At 35.2% G+C, this 24,966-nt stretch overlaps 1 protein-coding gene and 1 pseudogene across 2 annotated transcripts in view; both read left to right on the plus strand.

Annotated features, from left to right (window-relative positions):
* AGMO (alkylglycerol monooxygenase) overlaps window positions 1-6,065 on the plus strand; it is a 299,173-nt gene extending 293,108 nt beyond the window's left edge. Inside the window, exon 13 of the mRNA XM_019727089.3 lies at window positions 4,390-6,065. Coding sequence (XP_019582648.3) covers window positions 4,390-4,464 — 75 coding nt within the window. The 3' untranslated portion in view covers window positions 4,465-6,065. The remainder of the gene's footprint in view (window positions 1-4,389) is intronic.
* A 121-nt stretch (window positions 6,066-6,186) lies between these two features.
* On the plus strand, window positions 6,187-24,668 carry LOC109445099 (serine/threonine-protein phosphatase 2A catalytic subunit alpha isoform pseudogene; annotated as a pseudogene). The gene is made up of 2 exons (XR_016021064.1): window positions 6,187-13,725; window positions 16,493-24,668. The product of XR_016021064.1 is annotated as a serine/threonine-protein phosphatase 2A catalytic subunit alpha isoform pseudogene (transcript).
* The last annotated feature ends 298 nt before the right edge of the window (window positions 24,669-24,966 follow it).

Genomic DNA, 24,966 nt, shown 5'->3' on the forward strand with positions numbered 1-24,966 from the left:
AAATAATTTTTAGTTAAAAATATACTCTTCCATTTATAGACAAAGTGTGATTTGTTAGGGATATAAAAAGGGAGATTCATTTCAGGAGAATTTACACAAGGGAGTAAGTGGTAATATGTTTTATAATTACTTGAAAGTGATAAACTCTCAAGTCTTCAAAAAATACATTTCATATTTAAAATATTTCCAGTTTCTCCCTTTGCAAGGTAAAATTTGCAAGAAACTTTACCTATTATTTAAAAAATGACTTAGTTTTTTTAACTTGTTTGTTCAATTTTTAGTGATTTAGTGTACATAATTATTTTATCACTATGAATAGACATAAAATTAAATGAGATATATCTTAATGAGTGTTTTCCATATCAATATTTGTAACAATAAATACATGTTTGGGAATCAAAACAAATTTGAACTATTTCAGAGATTTTATTTCTCTTGTGGGTAATTTTTTAAGTATGTTAAAGCTTTCATTTTGTTTGTAAGTTTATCTAATGGCTAAATGATTTGAGAAGTGTGGGGTTGAGAAGTGTGGGGTGTTGCTAGCTAGTTCTCATGAAAACTGTCCACTGCTCAAGGTGATATTTGATTTTCTTTGTTCATTGGGTTATTTATTAATAAATATAGTAGGTGGATTTAAACCAAGAGACACAGATATATACATAGGTATAAGAACAATCCACTAGATTTGTAATTAAAGGGGTAGCAGTTTGAGGAGATGCCACATGCACACAAATACTTCTTATACAATTTTCTCCCTTGAAGATTAAATGGCTGATAGGCTCATATGTAGAGCTATTTTTAACCTTAAAACACAAACATAACCAGCAGAATAACACATCAGTTCCCCCTGGTGCTTTATTATGGATTAGTGGCTCAGATTAGCCACCTGCCAATTGATGAACTTTTTAGAAAGGGGTGAAGGAAACATGGAGAGCATCTGCATGGGACAAAGTTCAGGTATCAGAGTCAAGGGCCCTGGGAAGTCAAGGAAATAGCCTGAAGACCAGGGCCCCTAATGATGTGTTAGCACAAGGAGGGCTTGACACCAAGAGTGAACTTCCTCTGTTTCATATTTTGAATCCAGCTGTTAAAATCATGGGATACACTTAGGATAAAATAAGTATTCATTGAGTTTTTACATCTCTTGAAACATATCTGTAGATTAGGGAAGAATATTGCAAAAACGCACTATGGTTGCCATTTTATTCTTATAAAAGCCTAAGTAGTAATTCTCCTATCTTCATTTAACAAATAATTGATTGAGAAATGTTTTAATGAATGTTCTAAAGTGATACATGTAATCTAATCAACTATGAAAGACTTAAATAAACAGCTTAATATGAAATCAAGAGAAAGTTTGGACCAGAGAAAATATAAAGTGGAATGACTACAATAATCAAGTGGTTATATTGAGCCCATTTGAATAATTTTGTAGTTTAAAATTATGTATTAAATGTATAATTAGATCAAACACACACACAAAGACATATTCAAAATTATACAAGCAAATCTGTTTTCCTTGCTTATTTTCTAATGGAACAGGGTTACTATTTCAGAGTTATACACATTTTCAGAAGGACATATTCATTTTATATAATTTCTATGCCCCTGTGCCAATCTGGATTTCATTATATATATAAAAAACTCCATTTACTTAAAATATTGATTTTGAAAAGGTCTCAGAAACCTAGCATTTTCTGACTCAAAAATCACTAGGAAAGTGCAGGTGATGACTAAAAAAGAGGAAATGAATTCACTATTGATGTTCATATTCATTGAACTGACTTTCAAGGATGTGCGGTTGGATTTTCTGGGGTACACTATGTTAATGAAAAGCTTCATCTCAGGCTCTGTTATTTTGTAGTTTGTGATTTCTTGGTAAACCACATAAATTCTGAGTTCTCCTTGCTTTATCAGCAAACTGGTTACCAATCTTCCATGGTTTCTGATAAGAATTAAACATCATAATCTTGTAAAGGTACCTAGGACAATGCCTAGCTGAAGCAAAGGTCTCACTGTGCAGTAATTTAAATCTGAATTTGACCTCTATGCATCAGCTTCTTCCCCCCATCTATTTGGAGGAATAATACATATGAACCTAGAAAAAAATAAACAGAGAAACCAAATAAAACTGCAAAGGGTACAACATTGCAATTTTTTTAGTAAGAAGCTAAAAGCATTTTAGAAAATTGGAAAAAGACAAGATCTTTGTGTTTTAATTAAGGATGGACCTTAAAGGAAGTAGCACTTGATTGTGAAACGGTGGATTAACAACAAATGCATCAACAAAAATTCTAATCTTTTTCACTCATTTCGTTAAGTCATAACTTCTTAATATTTCTGGGATCCCAAATGAATGTGTGGATCATCTAGGGGGTGAGGAGTGAAAAAGAGAAGAATTATGGCATATTCACAAAATTTTACATACGCTATTAGAGGTTTCACTGGAATCATTCTCCCTAAACTTCACTCATGGAAATAATCCCTGTAAACCTAGGCACTAGATTCAAAACCAATTAAAAACTTTTTGCCAAATTTCAGATCCTAGTATCTTACACAGCGCAAGATCTCATTAGTTGCACAATGAGTATTATGGATCCAAATTAAACTATCCTGATATTATAGATTTATCATCTCTGTCCCGTTTGAAAATTGTCTTCTAAGCTACCCCTCTGTCAACATTAACCCATCTTCATAGCAAGTGTAATTCACTACACAATCTAAAGCCTTTCACAAATACTCCCCAATCCTAGTATTATTTTACCTGGCACCATCATGAGAAATCCCATGAGGTCACTTTTCTTGAATTACAGTCAAAAGAAACAAAATCAAAACCAGACTTTAAATATATTATATTTGATTTCTGTAGTAACTCCAAAATGTTAATATTATTCTTGACTTCTGCTTCAATATAATGTTGATTTTATTTGGGTTTCTTTTTTTTTTTCATATTGTGGATGTCATAGGCTGAAAGGGCTGCATGGATTTAAAGAAAACTATCAGATTGGCTAATGTAAAGAATACTCGTTCTTTGCAAAGAACCAGAAGGTTCATATGAAACTGAATAACTTACCGATAAAATCTAAATATCAATGTTTAGGAGGGTTTATTATTTTTTTAATGTTGTTTTCCATGTTCAGTCTTTAATAGAAACATTACCACAGTTCACGGTATTTTCTGTGAATTAATGGTGAATTAATGGCTGGCCTCAGTTAATGGCCTTGACTTCACTTCAGTCCATCACCCCAGAATGTTCCCTATGCCTCCCTCTATTACTTAAACGTGCTCCTTTGTATAGTTTTATGGATCTTTCAGAAGACCATCCATAGTGGTCTTCTTTCAGGGGAGAAGCAACTGGTCATATTTTAATAGTTTGGAGAGGAAGTTAGCACAATAAAAAACCCTTAGAGGAGAAACTCTTACATAGCTATCCTAGTAAACCCAGCTGTTTGGGCATCACTGTTTTTCATCATCATACTAATAGCACCTAAAATGGAGATCATGTAAGCAATCCTATAGCTTATTTTGGTGCGTAGGTAATAGTAAGGAGAAGAGTTAGCTTAGCAGAGATCTGACAGTCTGAAGACTATGACTAGGGCCCAGATTTTACCTCAAGAGAAGTAGACGGACGTGTATTGTAGCATTATGGCATTTTGATTATGCATAGTGAAAAATTCTGCAACCATTAATTCTTACTAAGGATGACTGTATAGTCATTCCCATTAGGATTCTTAGAAATCAAGAGTTTTATTTGTTTAATTTGGAGTGATTTATTGGGAATATGTGGTATTACTTAAAAGAGGAAACTCAATAAACTCTTATGGCTGCTGATTATGACTTAGTTATAGCTGCAATTTTAAGGAGAATTTGGCTGTTATATTTTTGTAAGATCAAAAGACTGAGAAAGTAAGTCAGCAGTAGTGTTAAGAATTTAATTCATGTAGTAGATCACATTGCCTAAAAGAGGAATTATTCCTTAATAAGGTTTTTATTTCTTCTTTTCCAAAAGTTTCTTAAACTATATAAATAATAAGATCATTTAATACAATACATACAACATGCAGTATGCCCCAATGCAGAAGAAAGTTCTATTTCATTCAATATCTACCTTACTTAGCCTCATCCCTATAAATGACCCAGATTTGTGAGATTAAAAAAAAAAAAAAACAAGCCATAGAAACATAGAAACAAAGCTTTTTACTCCCACTCTTGTGCTCACATAATGTTTTTGAAGCTGGGTTGGCTAAATTCTATGAACTGCTACATTCAATTTGAATTATTTAACTGCCTAAAACATTTATGTTTATTTTCTCCACATTGTTAACTTAGTTGAATGAAAGGATTGATTCAATTTTAATTGTTTTTCCTTTTTGTGTTTTATTTCTTCAGATATTTTTTTCCATCTGCATTGCTTTCTGGGGAGTAAGAAGCATGAAACAACTTGCCTCTGGCCTTTGGAAATAAGTTTGTACACAATTCTCTTGTTTTAGTCAGTTGTCTACAACCACAATATATTACTACTGACTATAAAAAATGATTATCTTATATAGTAATTATATAAACCATTTATGTAATGAAAGGTAAATATGCTTATTTACTCTTGATCGCTTTCCACATTTATTTTCAATTAAAATAAAAGTCAGTTGCAGTTACTTTCCTTTATTGCTAGGGTTGAAAACAAATTTTTTCAAATATAATGATGTTTTTAATATATCCACTGGTAGCATCTAAGAAAATGGAAAAAGGAAAGGAGAACACTTAAAGACAGTAGAACGAATGAAGAATTCATTTGCATTGACTTGACTTTTCCTTTTCTTTTTGCTAAAGTTGTGATTGTGTTCTGTGCCATTGAGTCTGCTCCGACTCCTTGTGACTCTGTGAATGAATGATGTGTATAATGTCCCGTCCTCAACAGCCCTGCTCAGCGCCTGGAGACTCAATCCTAGGGCTACTTTTATGAAGTCAATCCGTCTCCTATTTGGACTTCCTCTTTTCCTGCTGCCTTCTGTTTTTCCCAGCATTACTGTCTTTTCTAAAGAGCCCTGACTTCTCATAATGTGCCTGAAGTAGGACAACTTCAGTTTTGTCAATTTTGCCTCCAGTGATGTTTCTGGCTTAATTTGCTCTAGGAATCACTTGTTCATGTTTCTGTTGGTCCAAGGTATCTATCGAGCTCCCCTCTGACACCATATTTCAAAAGAACACTTTTTTTTTTCTTATCAGTCTTCTTCACTGTCTAACTTTCACATCTCTACATAGTAATTGGGAATAAGAGGGTGTGGATGATCTGAGCCTTGGTCTCTAATGACACATCTTCGCTCTCTTGATTATCTTTCCTGATTCTTCCATTGCTGCCCTGCTGAGTCTCAGCCTTCTCTTGATTTCTTGGCTTCAGTTTCCATTTAAAGTGATAACTGAATCAAAGTAAGTAAAATCTTTAACAATTTCAACGTCTTCATTGTCTATGTTAAAGTTGTATATTTCTTCTCTAGTAATGATTTTTGTCTTCTCACTGTTCAAATGCAGTCCTGCTTTGGCACTTTCTTCTTTCACTTTCATCAGAAGTCATTTCAGATCATTATTACTTTCTGCAAACAAGATGGTGTTATCTGCATATCTTAAGTTATTGCTATTTCTTCCATCAATTTTTACTTCTCCTTCCTCTCTGAGTCCACCCCAGTTTTTCATATGATACATTCTGTGCACAGATTAAACATATAGGGAGATAAAAATGCACCTTTTCTGACATCTTTGCTATATGAAACCATTCTACTAAAATTGTACTTACATACATATTTGTCATCATAAAAAATGTGTAGCATTAGTTGTCTGCCTTAGATTACATTTACTTTAGAAAACCCCATAAACTAAGGAGCAACATTACAGAAAAAGACATCACTGAAATGAAAATGAATAGGATTTGTCAGAATTAGTTTATTCAACAGATTAATTTGTGTTACATATTTCTAATATGTTTGGTCAATTTGCAGGTTTGGGGGCATGCAGTAATTCAGTGTTATTTTAAAGTATCCCGATAATGTTAATAAAACTCTCTAAATAAAATTGCCTCAGCCAGTGCGTGTACATTATTCATTGGGATTGTAAAAATCTGCCAAGTGTTTCAAAACAAGGGAACTGACAAAGATAAGCAGGGTAAGGCTCAAAGGGGGAAAGATTGAAAACAGTTCAATTTTTTTTCTTCCCTTCTTCCAATATTTCTTAAATGGAAAGTTACAGTTTAAGTAATCAGAGTTATAAGCACTAAATCAATTAATACTGCCCTTCATTGAGCTTTGCCAATATTCATTGACAGGTTAAAGACACCAATCAATTGGTTAACTTCATTTGAAAATACATGTTATTTAAGCTTTGAATGGAGAGAAATATGGAACATTAAAAGAATCACATTGCAGGTGTCTATGTGGACTCATGCGGCAGGCTTAAAGCACATTTGTTTTTCAAACTGGAAAAGCAGAGGGAGATTAAATTTTACATAACAGACAAATTAACAAATTATCTCTCAGGCGTCAGAGGTAGGACTTGGCGTGGCTTCATTCATCTGTTTATACTTCTTAATTTAACACAGAGTAGAGCAAATACTTAAACCCATAACAAATATTAAATCCTACTTTTGTTCCTACCAACCGTTCTTGCTGGACTTTGCACATACTAGAATCGTGTTAAAGCTGGGGGCCCTCTGCTGGCTTGAAATTGCTAAGTTTTTAGCCTAAAATTTCTGAATATCCATATTCTACATCCTAAGGACTCTTCAGTCTATAGGTTACACCCTTCAGCAATGACAAAGAGAAGAAGGTTTCACAGATCTCTAACGTAGGTTTTTAGTATGTCAGAATAATTTAATGGTTTCCCCATGAGTCATGTATAAATATTTACGTATGCTTGAGTATATGTGAATTTATAGGAGTGGCCTCAAAATGAGGTCAATAGTGGAAATAAAGAATTCAAAAATGATAAAAGATGCTCTTATGGTAAAGTTCAGTTTGAAGTAAACTCAAATTTACTCATTCTCTTTTTTTCCTCTCAGATATCCTTGCTGATTATAAATGATTTTCTTTTAGAAATGCAGACATTTTCAAGCTACAGATTTCCAGGCCTTTCAAAGTGGAGGTGATTCCCAGATAAGTAGTGTTCCCAGGTCCAGTGTGTGTTAACTGGGGCATTTTGCTCTTCACCTTCAACCTTGCTAATTTTCCAGTCCAGTTTTCTCTTGCCAAGGACTAATACCTGATGACAGATCATATAACTATTATTAATGTTGTAAATTGATCTTGAGTGATGCCATGTAATTTATGCATACTCTTGACTGGAAGCACTTTAACTCTCATTCTCTCAAGAGGAAAAGCACTAAATATAGGAATCATGAATTACTCAACACTTCTAATAAAGAGATGCAAACTGACTTTGCAGATAATTGTAAAGATCCTCAGGTTTACTAATCTCCCATAGGGATAGAGAGAGGGAAGGTATCTTTGTTTATTGAGTACTACTCAACTAGCATTATTTGATTTAGTCTCTAAAATCCTGGAAACTAAGTGCTGTTAGTACCATTTTGCAGAAGAAAACTCTGAGGCTGAAGAGGTTAAAAAACTTGCTCAGGCATGTAATGCATAATTGGTGTCCAAAAGAAAAATTTAAACCTCTGAAGTTCAACATCAAAGTCCTTGATGTTTCTCCATTCCATGGTATCAGTTATCCAAGGCAAATCTTTTAAAATATATAGGCTCGAGAGTTTAAGTTCAGAGTAATTCCTATTCAATTTGATGCTCCAACGTACAAAATAAAGCTCAGAGGAGGTACTTTAGTTATAGGATGGATTCATTCACTGGGTGAATGGGTACAGAACGTCTAATCTTCCTAAGACTGATAAGGCTCTAGGTTTATTTATAGAATTGCCATATGTCTAAAATAAGTCCAGTCCTGTGTTTGATTTGATTTGTTGGAATTGCCTATTTCTTTAGCTCTTTTTCTTATATCACTTACTTTCCCTTTACCATGTTCTTTCTAATTATTTTTGTTAAACTTAATCATCTCAGGGCCATGATATTTAGCAATGTGTGGATCTATAATTGTGTATCTGAAATTCAGTTAATCATCAAACTAGATGAACCCTTGTTAAATTTAATATAACTAGCTTACATTATTGTTTAGAGAAGTGCTCAAATTTTACTTTACTGGTGGTAGACAATTCAGTCACTCAGTGTGGAATCTGAAATACAACTATTGAATAGAACTCTTTAAAGTAAGGCATACATTATGGTGGACAGAAATGTGATTTATCACGGAGAGCGATGGTAGTTAGAAAATGAGCTCCCTTTTTTATCCCCCCTCCTTTCTTTCTTTACTTTTTGTATATTTGCAGCTTCCAGAATCCCAAGGAAAGATTCCAAATACAGAGGCTTGTTTGGCTTTCAGAATCTTAAAACATTTTTGATGCCATGACTTTCGTCAGCACTATAAGAGCAGGCTGAGCTCCATTTTAAGCCTGCCTCAGTGGAAGAAAATTTAACAGAAAATGTTCTATCTAGTCTTATAGTATCTTTTTAAATCACACTCTAGTCTGCCACCCTTTCTTCTCAATAGCATAACAAATTAAACTCTTCCCTCCCCAAAGACTCAGAAAAGTTATTAGCAAAAGAAACAAATGAGCAAGCATTGATACTTTTCTCGTGTGGGTTGTCTTCTTTTTGGAATTTCACGACTCTAATATCTCTCTAGTCAAAATTCCAACTATTCCAGAAATCCCAGTATCCATCAATCATAAATTCAATCTTTTAATCCTTGAGTGTCTTCTTCCTTTGTTTTAGCAGCAACAGATCCAAAAATCTAACTTGCATATTTATATTACAGAAAACAGGAAGAAGTAGGCTTTGTCTTTATGCGTTAGGATTATCCGTGGATCTTTCTAAAAATGCAAATTCCCAGTAGGAACATTGGAATTTTGATTTAGTAAGAACACAAGCCTCAAAACCCAGTGTGATCATTGGATGTTTCAGGTTCTGCATCGAAAAAAATGTGAGCACTGATCCTGACCATGTCTACGGTCCCTGTAACTCTGACCTTCCAATGACCAGCTTATCCAAATTACTTCCATATTTTAAAGAATATAGCTACATTTCTTTTAAAACTATGATCAAATTTGGACTTAGATCAATAATGAGTTAATGAGGTTTTATTTCAGCATATGCTTATTGGAATCAAGCCAATGGGGACAAACTTCGAAGACAAGGGAACTATTATGGTATAGTACAAAAACTAAAATTCACCCTCATCCATTTAAGAATCGTAGAACAATTTATAAATTGTAATTCTTACTTTACAGACATTCTTCCCTTTCTAACACCTATGTGTGTTTTCTTTGCTCTCTGTGTTTTATTCACGTCTTTCCATTTCTTCTCCCTTCCTTATCTTTTCTATTACAATTAAGTTAAAACAGTTTTACATGAAATGTGGTCTACCTTAACTTCTGATTTACTAGTTGATAAATTATTTCCTTGGCCTTCTTTTCACTCTTTTGGAGTGAAAAATCTCAGGTAGTTCCTTAGTGAATATTTCCTCTCAAGTGAGAAACAAACAAACAGCTGTTCACTACGTATATAGCCCTTGGAAATCTACACAAACAAGTCAGGAAATTCAGGTCATTAGATATATGTGAGTGTGGTCAGCCCTGTAGACCAGCAGTGAAAGTCCCAGAACACAAAAGGAAATTGCTTACTGTATCAGAAAAGCATTCAGGTTTTAAATGTATTATGAAATGTGAATGGTAAACAACATTTATTTAAGGAACTATTGTAGCATTTCTTTAGAAATACAATCTATCAGCTTAAAAAATGCAACAAGAAATAGATTTTCCTGTCTTTACTTCTCTTACTGGAACATATGAGAGGCAAATATCAAAGTTAGCTTTATTTGGGTATGTTGATGATTGAAATTCATAGCCACAACTCTGTGTCCTCAGGAGATCCCCCATGTGGTGGGGAAGTCTGCAGATGCTGCTGATAGTAGAGAGATTGCCCCTTAACATTCTATTGGCTGACAAATTCAGCCAGCAGTGATTGCAACACCAAGTTGAGTTGCCTTCCAGTTCTGTAATGGAATGGAGGCTTTGAAAATTTTATAGAATGGCAACTTATTTTCATAGGTCTTTGAAATCAAAAAAATAGATTCTAAAATAAGTCAAAATCAATCGGAATCTATTCTCTCTTAGGGGATATATGATATAATAGTATTCTTCTTCTTAAAACCCTCCTATGGCTACTTATTTCACTCAGAGTAAAAACTAACACATGCACTATGATATTTAAGGTCTTACCTTGTCTTGCTTGTTCATATTACTTCTCTGAATCCGTCTCCTACAGCCCTCAGCCCTCATCCACTTCTCTCCAGCCACGTTGGACTCCTCATCTTTCAGATTTCCCTGAACCTGCCTCAGAAATTTATACTCACTGTTTCATCTGCCTGGAATGTCTTTGTCCAGATGTTTGCATTAAGGGTTGAATTGTGTCCCCCCAAATTCATATGTTCAAGTCTTAACCCCTTCTCCCACCTAAAAATGTGCCCTTATTTGGAAATAGGGTTGTTACAGATGTAATTAGTTAAGATGAGGTTATATGAGAGTAGCATGGACCTTAACTCAATATGACTGGTGTCCTTATAAAATATGGAAGTTTGGGCAAATACACACACAGGGAGAATGTAATGTTAAAATGAAGGCAGAAATTGAAGTGATGTATCCACCAAAGAACAACAAAGATTGTCAGCAAACTACCAGAAGCTCGGAGAGAGGCATGGAACATATTCTGTCTTACAGCTTCAGAAGGAACAGACCTTGCTGACAACTTCATCTTGGACCTCTAGCCGCCAGAACCCTGAAACAATAAATTTCTGTTTAAGCCAACCAGTTTGTGGCACATTATTATAGTAACCCTAGCAAACTAATGCATTTTATATGATTTGCTCTACCATCTCATATGGTCTTTAATCAAATGCCACCTTCTCAATGTTGTCTTATTTCACTAAAATTTCACACACACACACACACACACACACACATACAGCCCCAAAGAATATTCTATATTTGTCTCCTTATTACTTATATAACATGCTTCAGTTTTGCTTATTTTTCTTGTTTATTTTGTTTTCTCTACCAAGTGTCCATGAGAGCCGGAATTTGATTTTTTTACAGTGCTGTTTCCCCAGTAATTCAAATAACAACTGGCACATAGAAAGTTCTCAATAAATATTTGTTATGTGAATGAATTAATGAACTGTTTAGTTATTTAAGACCACATATACCCTCCACCACCGCCACAAAAAAAAAAGAAAGAGACTGACGTTCTTTTTTTTTTTTTTTTTTTTTTGAGACTGACATTCTTTTAGTCTCAGTTTTAGCTAAATCCCACAGCAATAATTACCAACTAATCCTAAATTCCCAAGTGAGATTATAGAAAACCAGGAAGGACCTATATTGTCTGAACTTAGTGCTAAGACACTTGCTCCCTCACACAAAAGTAGAAGATTTATGAATTTAGAAAATGAGGATGGAAGAGAGAATTCCTGGCGAGAGCTTGGTGATGTGAAGATTCCACTTGCTGTTCCTTCCACGAGAGAAAAATTGGTGTCAGTACTGTCCTTGCTCCTCAAACTTGGTAAGTGGAGCTTCAAAAAGTTCGATAAAGAGCTTAGTAGTCATCCTCTAAAGTTTATGGCCTCAGTGGGCTTCTGTTTGACCCATATCTGTCTGACCAAGTGTCCAGTGGCTGAATTTGGGGAGTAACTGTGTTTGTAGCAGCCAGTCTCATTTGCAAGTTTTCCCATGCACTAGAAGGAGGCAGTGAGTGTGACAGCCAACGTAAGACACCTGCAGAGACAAGATGGCAGTTGAGAGATGTTGGGGATGTACAGCTTAGTGCTGGTGTGAAGGTGGAGCCAGACACAGCAGCTGGGGAGGCATCATCTTTCTCAGGAATTTACCAGAGAGTCTTTAGTGGGTAGTTTGCCTCAAACACCTCCAGAGCATATGGGAAACAGTATGAAATCAGTGGTGGCCAGGAAAGCGCTTTCTTGACTCCTCTCCTTCAACCATGACTAAGTTCTGGAGTTCAGGAGACAGTGAAGATGTGACAGAGTAAAGTCAAAACTGAACCTCCAACATCCCTTTTACACAACTCACACATTCACTGAACGCTTCTCACCTATAGTGGGCTAAATGGGAGGAGGGAGCAGAGACGGGGAAACTCTAATGAAGTTTGGAATTGTTTTTTAAACATAGACTTTGGCATGTTAATGTTTGAATTGGAAATATTTTGATGACTAAGGTGACTAAAGGAGTTATATTATCTAAGAGTACTGAGGTAAATTATGGGTGCTGCCAAGATGCCCATTCAAGGGCAAATAAATAGTTAGCTGTGCAGAGAGAATGGAGGGGGAGTAGGGACAATGAGAGCAGTTGTTTTCTTCTTCTATCTTTGAGTCCTGCATTTTCAGCATGCTGGTCCTATATTCCACTCTGCAAACAGGGAAGAGTATCTCTTTATAAAAAATATTTGAAAATTACAGGATGCAATCTATATGCTCTATGTAGATTAAACCACAGATACTGTAATTTCCCAAATATGAAGAATTTATAACTCCTATTTTAAAAACTAAAATTTAAACAATATTGTTTTCTAACATAGAATAGCCATCTTGAGACTTCTGGAAGATGGCATGACATTATTTATTTATTTACTTCTCAAAGTGAAATAATCACTTTATACACCACTTTCCATAGCTAGCAGTGTGGGAAAGGTGAATAGGTCACAAAGTTATTTCTCTGTTTCAGCATTTTTGAAAGGCACAAAAGGAAATAAGACCAATCGAGAAATTCATTATTTCTCTCCAATTTTTCCTTTTCCCATATGAGCAGAGCCTGGAAGTGCACAGACGTATTAGGGAATGTTTCCACTGTGTGGGAGAAACATCTGCAGCAGACTCCATGGACCACCAGTAGTGAGTGAGAAAGAAGCATGTGGGGGCGGAGGCGGCAGACAATGAAAGAAAAACTGGGAGCTGGTTAGGCCCAAACATCCAACTGAACTGCCTAACCTTCAGGTTACCTTTTATGTTATATAAGAAGTCTAAGTCTCACATGCAAAACGTTTTTTAGCAATGGTGATGAAATAAAGCTCATAGCATAGCCTTCCTTTTTTCTTTTTTTCTTTTTTCTGTGTGTATGGAATATGTTAGCATTCTGCTTTGCATATCACCCTCGATAGAGCCTAAACTGGATGGTTTTCACGGGTTTCTTCCTAGGTACTCATCCTTTGCAGCCATGCGAAAGTCCAGCAGCCATGGGTCTCCTCTCCAACCCAAGAGAAGCACAGTGAAGGCAGAGGAATTCTGAGTGAATTCGTCCATAAAACCTCAGGAGCAAAAGGGGCTCTGAAATGCAAATGATTGTCATTAGAATGTAATATGCGACTACTGAAGAAACATTTGAAAGAATAATGTGGTTTAGCAAAACAATTCTGCAATCTGTGTTCAATCAAAACTGACCAAAAATGCTTGCAATGGTCCTTTGTATTGTTGGGAGCCAATTGCCTTCTGGAACTCATGAAGCAGATTTTACCAAGTGGCATATTACCAACAGAATATTAGTAAAACAATAACCAGCCTTAGGATTGACTTTTCCAGTAAAAGGAAGACTCTCCAACTGTAATGGTCAAGGTACTGAGAGTGACAAGAATATTGATACAACTGTAAATGCCCACAAATGAGTTTTATGGGTTGGTCTAGTATACAGCAAGTATGACTGGACATCTTGCCCACCAACAAGCTTGTGCATGAAGACATTTAAAATTCAATATACACAGTTTTGAAAAATCATATTGGACAGGGTTTTCCTTAGAAGATTAGTCAGGAAGAACACATACCACAAACTGTTGGAACCTGCTTAATTAATTTTGATTCAGGGTCAATTTAATAATTCTCTTCAGTGCAGTGTTACTAAAATTCAATCAACTTTATCCTCAGAAAGCAAGACACATATTCATTATAGATTGTGGGTTTTGCTATTCATCTTTGGTTTAGAACCTTAGGGAGCAATAGTTTTGGCCTCTAATCTTCAAAAACAAAGTTCTAGCCCTGGTTCTGATTATGTTTCAGACAAGTCATCTGCTTGCACCCCTCACAGTTCATACCTGGCATACATGAGAAGGGCGGCCTCCTCGGGATACAGACCGGCAGTCACCAGGCAAAAGCCCTGCTATCTTTCATGAAAGAACTACTTATCCTGGGCCATATATCATATACAGCCAAAGTGCATGGTTTAAGAGATGTCCAGCACACTTAGAAAGCCTACCCTCACTATTCACCTACCAGAAACAGAAATACCTATGTTCATAACAAGTATTTTTTCAATGAGATAACAAAAAGTTAGAAGGAAATTAAGACACAATATGTTTACAAGCTGAAAAATAGGCAGGCAAACTGAAGAGCTTAGATTTTCTATTTTAAATCTATCATGTCTTTTTGTTTATATTTATTTTTCTAGAGAACCTGATAAAATTAGTTAAAATCAATATTCAACCAAAATGGTACATTGACGAATAACAGGAGATAAGATGATGACCTCTTTGGAGGCATTCTGAAAGATGATAATGTAGGTTGTATTTTAATATGAATATAACAGACATTTCTATGAATTTTAGTCATATAAAAATGTTTTTCCTTTATATTCTAGAGCAAGTTTAAAATAATTTATTTTTATTTTATTATTAATGCCAGTATTACATAATAGAAAATGTACTCACACAATAAAAAAATTCATTTGTAGCTCTTATGATTCCCTTAATCTTTCTTCACTCCCTCCCTCCCTCTCTCCTTTCTTTTTTCTTCCCTCCCTCCCTCCTCTTTCTCTCTCTCTCTCTCTCTCTCTCTCTCTCTCTCTCTCTCTCTTCCTTTCTTTTTTTCCAAAGAAAGATGCCGTTTTATTTCTCTTAAAGCTTTAGAAATTCAAATTCAAATGATCATCCTGCTATTTGAGATACAGATTATATATAGGATAATTGTCCAAATATTCAGATTAGTGAAGATGGATAAATTAAATCAAAGACTGTTTCCTTCGGAGATATTATTTTTAACAATGTTTTTAATCAGTTTGTTAAAACACACATTTTTGCCTAATTGAAATGTGCTTACCAGTAACAACCACATTATACAAAAGTACTTGCAAAAGTGGCAGTTATCTGACTTCGACTTTAATAAGCTCAAATCATTAAAATCCCTCTATTGTCTTTGTTGAAGAATGGATGGGGATCATGAGATCCATTTATGTGGATCTTCTTCCAACTGTGTGGGTTTCGGATATGAGAAATTTCATTTTCTTTGAAGTCAGGAAGGATCAAGGAAAATATATAAAGAGGATAGACCACATATATAAGATACATAGGGAGGTGGAAGGGGATAAACAGAAGTAGAGAGACTGATGGAAGCACTAATCTATTTTACAGAGGGGTCAAGAGATGCTGTCTATGGAAAATGGATAAAAAATGGAGATTTAAGAAAGTCTTCTGCATTACGGGAGGCTAGAGATGTAACAGGTGATAGATGTGAGCCAATTCCTATCCTATCATTAAAAAAAAAATCAGACAATGCATACATTTTATGGATCAAGAAAATGTGTTATAAAAGAAAATTTAGAGATCGAGGTAAACACCAGTGAAACCAAATCCAGAAAACAGAAAGAGGATTTGTTTCTGAAGGAATTGAACTATTTGGTGGGCTGGGAGGGTGCTGTTTATTTTTATTTTTTAGTGTTATTCTTTTCATTATTATATAATCCTTCTTATGCTCTTTGAATTTTGAAAACAATGTGAATATTTTTGATAACTATAGGAGCTGCTAAGTTCAAGGACAGTAAAGACCAGGGTGAAGGGGTTTGTGCAAACTACGAAGAAAACCTTTTTCTTTCTTTTCATTATCTCAGATATTAACTTTTTAAAATTTGTTCAGTTTTTTTTTTTTTTTTGGCTTGTTTCAAATGCATAGATCTCACCTAATTAAAAACACTGCCTTTATGCCTTTAGTCTCTAAAATTTGAGAAAGCAAATTCCTTAAGTGGCAAAAGTAATCTAAATCCAACAAAAATAGCTGTACATTACTGTATTTTCTCCCCTGGTTTTAAGAATACTAGTTGTGCAATTATCTTTTAGTATTTTTTATAAAGTGATTTTATAAATACCTTCACAATATATCTAATCTGCTAGGCAAGCAAAAGATCTCGGTTACGAGAGATTAAATGACATGTCTTGGTGATATTGTTCATGAGTGACAAGTAATAAGACCATATCTTTTTGACCCTTACTCAAAAAGTCTAACAAAAATGCCTGCACAATTTTGTTTATAAATGCATAACATCGTGCAGGTTCTGTCAGGAGCCTACACTTTCAGTAACATTGAAACTGCTCTCAAACTGTGTTTCCTCTTCTTACAGGAAAATGTCAATAGCAACATGTGTTCTCTACACTCCATGTTGTGCAAAGTATCCTTTCTGATCACTAACAAGGAACATTCTCTCACTTATTCAGTTCTAATCCTGAAAAAATTGGCAGCTTACATGCCCAAGGGCAAAATTGAGTCTGGTGCTGATCAGAAAGTTGCGCATGGTTTGCTTCTTAGTCCATCTGCGTTTCAGTCCTCATCATGCAGAGGAAGGAAGAGGAGCAAAGCCTGAAGAAACAAGATAATGGACTTCCTTTTGATCCTTCAACCACAGTAAAAGGAAATACAAATGAGAAATGTGTGAGATTTTTAAAAACTTTTCTCTGGATAAATTAAGTAGGTATGAATAAATACTGGAGTGTAAAGGTAAAAGAAGGTAAATTCAGATTAGTGTAATGTAATGAAAGAAAATGTCAGCATGATATGAAAGTTGTTAGCCATTCCTTCCAAAGCCATCACATTGCTGCTCTTGTAGAGGGTGATGTAATTTCTTCCACATGATTTAGTTCAGAAGATCTGTAAATATGTAATGTCATCTATATACAATGTTAAAATCTACTACGACTCCATGCATGGTGACAACATATACTTAAGTAAAAATTTCAGAATAAATACCCTTTCCATTTTTGACAAAATTCTAAAGTCTTAATTCTCTCCGGCCTTGAGTTCTCTATGTTGTTGATGAATTCATTTGAAATTTTGGTAACTAACACTTACTCCAAATATAATGCTTCATTTAAGATAAATTAAAGTTCTATGATAGTGAAAATGGAACGGATGGTAAGGAATAGTCATGTTATTATTATTTTAAAATATTGTGTTTGAAACACTCATACCCTTTGATCTGAGCGTTCTATGTCTAGAAATGCATTCTACAGAAAAATCTCAGGTACCACAGTATTGTTTCTAATAGTGAAAAATGAGAAATTCCCTATTCCATCTTCTCTTTGAGCAGAGACAGGGCCCAACCCTCACTGGAGACAGTAGGCGCTAGATTGCTCTGTGTTACCAAACCAGTTTATACGCCGGGCAGTGGGAACGTAAGTTTCTGCTTCTTCTTGATCAGGGCTTCCTTCCAGACCTTGATATGGGTGATTAAAACTGGTTATGTGATTAGTCACGTGTCTTGACCATAATTATGGGGGTAAAATAGATGACCAGGATCCACAATGCTCTTGGATGCTTTGACTCAGTACGGCTTTTTTACATGCTCCTCAGATTTTGTCCTTTATGAGTTTGTGTCTTTGTTGCCTGTGGTACAGCCTTTCCCAAATTCATCCCCAGACCTTCCCCCAAGATGGGCTTAACTAGGCTATGTGTGGGTTATGATTTATTTTACATACTTTATTTGTATACGTGTTGCTGTTCTTTTCTCTTTTATTATAAAGTCTTTGGCAAGGCAAGGGTCCTAAAAGTGGGGTCATATATAAGGAGGGCAACTTAGCTGCACCTGTATCTCCTCTGGTCAAACTGCTTTTGGCATTGCTGGTAACAAATATAAACACTCTGTTGTTTCCTCTTCCTTATTTTGTCCTTTAAAAAATAATGTCTTAGTAACCTATAAAAGGTCCTCTGAATTCATTGATTCTGTGTCTTCTGACTTGCTGTGACACATTCTCCTTCCCCAACATAATGAATTCTTGCTTTGATCTGTGCCTACTTATACTATGTCTTGAATGATTGATTAAATAAATTATAGCCCAGCTAATCTACGTAATTTTAACAAAATAAAATCTTGTATTTGAAAGATTAAAATGCCATGTAAGAATTATGTAAACTCCTTTTTTGAACATACAATAATTTGTGAATTAACATTGGGAAATGGAAACTGAAAAGTAGGGATTGAGTCTTATATAGAGAAAAGACAGGGAATAAAAAAACAACAAAGAAATAAAGGAAATAGGATCTTCTAGAAAACAGTCAGATGTTCCCTTATTATTTTCTTCTACCTCAAGCACCATAGTCCCTACCTATACAAATCACATGAATGTCTCCCCTCAAAATAATAACCGTCGTTAGTTTCAGAACCGCTGTCCCTGTTGGACTGCTTAACCTGGCTACCAATTCTGAGTACATGAAGCTGGAAAGAAGGAAAATAATATTCTCCTTTGTACTGAGAGACAGTTATATCTAACAACTGACTAGCTCTTTTCTTTTTTGATACTGACATCTATTGGAAAACAGGAGAATATCTGTATGTTTGTTCTTTGAAATCAAATAAAAAGTCAATTTAAAATCCTGATTTAAGTTAAAAATTAAGCGTACATAATACATTAACTATTTCAATGACATCATTCTCTAATTGCCTGAAAACACATTATATGAGTTCTCTTTTAAAACCAGCAGTTATTATTACAAATATAATTATGTATCCTTTAAAACTCATGCACTCTGAGTAATGTGCTCATGATTCAACCTAACAATGGAACATTAAATAGCAAAAGAAAACAGTAAAATTTGACCTAACTTCAAGTGTGTTTTCTATCAGGCTCTCTGAATATTTTTCTTTCTATCATCATCAATCAATAACACAAAGAAAAGAAAGTTTTCTGACATACTTGAATCAATTCAACCTGTGAATAATATTGCTTTAAAATAGTTTGGGAATGTTTTAATTAGGTTTTTCCAAAAAAATTTTAATCTTTGCTAAATTTATTGGGGTGAAATTGGTTAGTAAAATGATATAGGTTCCAAGTGTACATTTTAATAATACATTATCTATATATTGCGTTGTGTGCTCACTACCCAGTGTCAGTTCTGCTTCCATCACCCTATTAGCCACTTGTGCAGAATATGCATGACCAAGAAAGCATGCATGCCTACTACTATTTAAATCTCTGCTAGATTAGGAGGCACTAAACCTGCATGGAGTGTTTGGTGTCTGCAGGAACTCTCAGCATCTCCATGAAGAGACAGAACACACAGCTCCAACGTGGGAACCTTATTTCATTAAATAGCCTGTCAAATATATATTTTCTCTACATTGAGGTATGTTTCAGACCTTACCAAATATCCCATTTTTATTTTATATTGAGCTCTTACCAATATAAGAAAATCAAGTATAGAGTAGAGAAAATAACTTTCCTTAAAATTTAACTTCTCTCTTTTCTTGATTAAAAGTTAGACATTTAAAATATAAAAGCAATATGGGATTACTGTACAAATGCAAATAGTGTAAAAAATGGTAATTCCTCTTTACCCTCCCATAATATCACTCCCCAGGCAAAAACTGTTAACTTTATATTACTAGACTTTATGTATTTATATATCTATGGAGGTGTATATACAAAAGTTGTGACACATGCATCTATTTATTTATACTTATATACATATATGTATTTGGGGAAAATATTAATTTTAGAAATTTAAGAGATACATAAAAGTACCTAATTTTTTTTAAAAGGAAGTAACAATCCCCCAAATGCTACTATCAAATTGCACTTGTCATCAATATTTTAAAAACATTTCAGACTTCTCGCATCTAATAAACACAGTATAAATAAGCAAGATCAAATGTGATCATACTCTTCATGTTATTTTAAAATTTAAAATGTGTTGAAGTTACCATGAAATTTACAGAATTAAGATCAACTGAAATAAAGCCCAAGGAATTGCAGAGTTTTAAATAAATGTTTATTTACTCTAAAAGATATTAACTCCTAAAGATAGATCTGATTTAAATGTAAAAGGGAAAAAAAATGAAGATTATATTAAAGAAATGTCAATAAAAACATTTTTTTTCCTTAAACTACAATTTCAAATTTATACAGCATTTATTGGCAAAATAAATTTGCCTAGCATTGCTAGGCAAAATAAAGAATTTTGTAAACTTAAACTTCCAACTCCCTTTCCATTACTTATCCATTTTTTTGTTTTTTTAGCCATGCTGTTTTTACATGGCCATGGTTCTATAATCGTAAGTACTACAATATATTAGTTTCACATTTATCTATTTTATATTTAGCTTATATTTTTGTTATGTTATATTCATATTTATTTGACCATTCTATTCATAGTTTTATTTTAAATCTCAGTCCAGATATATAGCTTAATTTCAACTTGCTTTACAGATAATTGATCATACTGATGGGTGTAAGAAATCAATATGGCTTTAAAATTTTTGAGTCAAAACTATATGAAAGGCCAAGAGATGAAACATTTATTTCATAAAAACATATTTTTCTCCCTTCATATAAAATGCGATATGCCATGTTTTTGTTATTTGTTTTTATTTTTGTTTTTGTTTTTGTTTGTTTTTAATCCATGCAGGGATATTCTTTGAATGAGCTCCTTTGCATGCATTTGGCCTTTCTGGAGTGATACAAAAAGCTTTATTCAATAGCACTAAGGTAAAAAATCAAAATCAGTTAAAAAATACATATAAAAGGAGAAGTTTTAAAGAGTCTACTTCTTAAGCAGATGTAATAGGATACAATTATTTCAGAAGCCCTCATCTTAGAGATTTGCCTCTCACCTAAGTTATTTGTCTCTATCGGTTTTGACGATAAGATGTTTCAGTACAAATCTTTTACTGAGTAGCGTTTGTTTCTGTGTGCAAAGGGGAGGAAGAAAACAGAGCACCCTCCTCTTCCCCAGTCCATCACCTGTCTGTCTGTTCCTCTCCAGCCGTTCTGGACTCTGGATGGGCGTCATTCTTCTCTCCAGCCTGTGGCGGCAAATGACAGGTTTTCTTTAGGTCTTGATGTTTTCGTCAAACCAGGCATGATCAATGAATCTTCCTCACTTTACTGAGGACTAAAAGTGATGATTGCAATCCCACTTCTGGCACTCTCTGTGGGACTGAAAGTAATGAAATAAGTATGTATTGTCTTCAACCTGATCCTTGAGATGCCTCTGGAAGAAACTTGAATTGAAATGGTTTAACCCATGCGTCCGTACCCACTGACATTTACTTACTGAGATTCGCTGGTTGGTATCTGGGGCACACCACTGTGGACAGCTCCCTAGATCTGTCTGAAATGTTGGCAATTTTGTGCCCAAAATGTAGCCACAGATACTTCTTTCTTCCTCATTCCTACTGGGGAACTATCCTAAGTGTTACAATGAAGACTATAATTTAATTTAGGATTTTTTGGTTACAAACTATCAAATTTAATTACCAAATTTAATCTGGAGCATCTGTGCCTCCAAGTCTTACTGTGATGAATAAAACTCTCTGGTATGTCTTTGTGTTGGAGCCCAAAAAAAGTGCAATTTTCACTGCATTGTTGAGATGTAATTACGAATTTAAAATTATCCCAGGCCCTCAATACTCATTCCATATGTGGTCTCTAGTGCTTGGCCATAGAGATGGTTACTTAGATAGTTTGGCGTATCTCCTTCTCTGAAAAAGTTCATCTCTTCACAATATGGGCATTCTTTAAATTCAGCTCATGACTGTGAGATGACACTTCCCCTGAATGTCTCAATTTTCTTAATATGTATTTCAGTGTTGATAATAGTTAAAGGAAGATCATTTAAATGCTAATTAATAAGAAAGTGTTTAAAAATAAATTAAGAGACACACACATAGTGAAATAGTGTAGGCAACAAATTAAATAATGATGCAAATATTTTCATTATTGACATGGAAATACATTTAAAAATTGCTTAATGAAAGAAAGTGGTGCTTAAATACATTATACATCACTACAGAGGGAGAATAGACAGTAGTGCAGAAGAAATCCAAATAATTTATGTAGATATTTGCCATCAAGAAGGTGGAACTTAAGTCCCCACAACTTAGTGTAGTCTGTGCATAGTGACTTTCACAGAGTACAGTATGGAAAGGGAGAATGTACAGTACACTGTGAAACATTAATTCAGCAGGTGAACAAGGTCAACATCAACATTGATAAATAATGCTGATAGTATATACCCTCGATGTGATGTGACATAATGAAGATGGCACTTTACCTCTGTGACCATCCGACCAGAAATCATTACCCCAATCTGACCACGAGAAAAAGGTCAGTCAAACCAAATTTTGTGACATGTCACACAATACCTGATCAGTGTATCTTCAAGATCTTCAAAAACAAAGAAAGTCTCAGAAACGATCACGGCCAAGAGGAGCTTGAGGAGACTTGTCCCCTGCAAAGAATGTGGTATTCTGGGTGGGAGCCTGGAACAGAAAGAGGACATTAGGTAACATAACTAAGAAAATATGAATTCAGTATGGACTTTAGTTAAAAATAACATGTCAAGGTTACAGAGAGCCGAGCTCCGGGGCTAAGGAGAGCGCTGGAGGGCTGCGGCTGGTGGTGGAGCATCGCAGGGTGAGCGAACAGGCTGCTCTGGCACCGCCCAACCTCCAGCAGCCCCCCAAGTACCCCGGAAACTGGTGGCTGCGTGTGCCTGTGGCCGGTGTGCTGGCGGTGGCGCGTAAGTTGCGCGGAATGGCAGCCAGTTCCCGTGGGTGGCATCACGGAGGAGCAAATGTTCACCAAGGAGCTGGACCAGTGCAAGCAGGTCTCCGAGTCCCAGGTCAAGAGCCTCTGCTAGAAGGCTAAAGAAACCCTGACAAAAGAATCCAACGTAAAAGAGGTTCGATGTCCAGTGACCGTCTGCAGAGATGTGCGTGGACAATTCCATGATCTCATGGAACTGTTCAGAACTGGTGGCAAATCACCAGATTACTTGTTTATGGAAGATTGTGTTGACAGAGGATAGTATTCAGTTGAAACAGTTACTCTGCTTGTAGCTCTTAAGGTTCATTACCGTGAATGTACCACCTTTCTTCGAGGAAATCATGAGAGCAGACAGATCACACAAGTATAAGGTTTCTATTATGAGCCTTTAAGGAAATACGGAAATGCAAATGTTTGGAAATAATTTATAGATCTTTCTGTTTATCTTGCTCTCACTGCTTTGGTGGATGGGCAGATTTTCGGTCTACTTGGTGGCCTCTCACCATCCGTAGATACACTGGATCACATCAGAGCACTTGGTCACCAACAAGAAGTTCACCATGAGGCTCCAATGTGTGACTTGCTGTGGTCACATCCAGATGACCATAGTGGTTGGGGTATATCTCCTCAAGGAGCTGGTTACATCTTTGGGTAAGGAATTTTCGAGACATTTAATCATACACATAGCTTCACGCTGGTGTCTAGAGCTCACCAGCTGATCATGTAACTGGTGCCATGACCGGAATGTGGTAACGATTTTCAGTGCTCCAAACAATTATCATTGTGGTCACCACGCTGCAATCATGGAACTGGATGATACTCTAAAATACTCTTTCTTGCAGTTTGACCCAGCACCTCCCAGAGGCAAGCCACATGTTAATCCTCGTATCTCAAACTACTTCCTATAATGAAATTGTAAACTTGTATAGTATTGCCATGAACCATATATTGACCTAATGGAAATGGGAAGAGCAACAGCAAATCCAAAGTGTCAGAGAATAGTTAACATTCAAAAAACTTGTTTTCACCCGGACCAAAAGATGTGATCTATAAAACTACAAAGCCTCTTGTCATCAACAGTCGTGACTGCTTTAGAATGACCCAGTTCATTGCATGCTGAAGCAACACTGTTGGTCATGAAACCACTTTCTGGCACAATGCTATTTATAGTTACTTTTGCTTTCTCTGAGAACTGCAGATCATAAGATGTAAACATTAACACCTTGTGAATACAACTTAACTTCCATTTAGCTATAGCTTTACTCAGCATGACTGTAGATAAGGATAGCAGCAAACAATCATTGGAGCTTAATGAACATTTTAAAAAATAAGTACAAAGGCCTCCTCTCCACTTGTGAGTTTTAAAATCAATCGTTCTGTTTATTTTCAGGGATACCGCTTAATTTAATTGTATGATTTGTCTGCACTCAGTTTATTTCCCTTCTCAAATCTCAGCCTCATGTTGTTCTTTGTTATTGTCAGACCCTGGGGAGTTGTTTGGAACAGAACTGTTTTTCTCCCTCTTCTGTATGACCATGTTACTGCACAAGGGCACTGCAGTGTTTTTCATAATAAACCTGTGAACAAAAATAAATAAATAAACAACATACCAATGTTGGTTTATTAATTGTGATAAATATGCCATACTAATATAGTAAACTGGGCATGAAGTATATGGGAAATCTGTACTTTTCTGTACAGCTTTTCCGTAAATCTGAAACTATTTAAAATTTTCAAAATATTAAAAATAAAAATAAACATGGGTAGTATGTCTCTGTGAATGGGAATTGTGTGTGTGTGTGTGTGTGTGTGTGTGTGTGCCTAGTGAGACATCTGGAATGACATTATAATATGCTAAACTTGGTAGTCCCTTGAGCTGTTTTTCTTTTTGTTTATCTGTATTTTTCTATCTTAATCATATATTACTTGTACAATGAAGAAAATAAGCCAACATAAAGTTGCCCTCTTGTCCGCGTTATGTTGCTCATTTTATTTATAAGCTTCAGAATCGTATACAATACAGAAATGTGTTTTGTCACAAAACAAGAGACAGAGA

Source organism: Rhinolophus sinicus, chromosome 4, assembly GCF_057876585.1.
Source record: "Rhinolophus sinicus isolate RSI-liver-muscle chromosome 4, RSI-T2T, whole genome shotgun sequence".
NCBI lineage: Eukaryota > Metazoa > Chordata > Mammalia > Chiroptera > Rhinolophidae > Rhinolophus > Rhinolophus sinicus.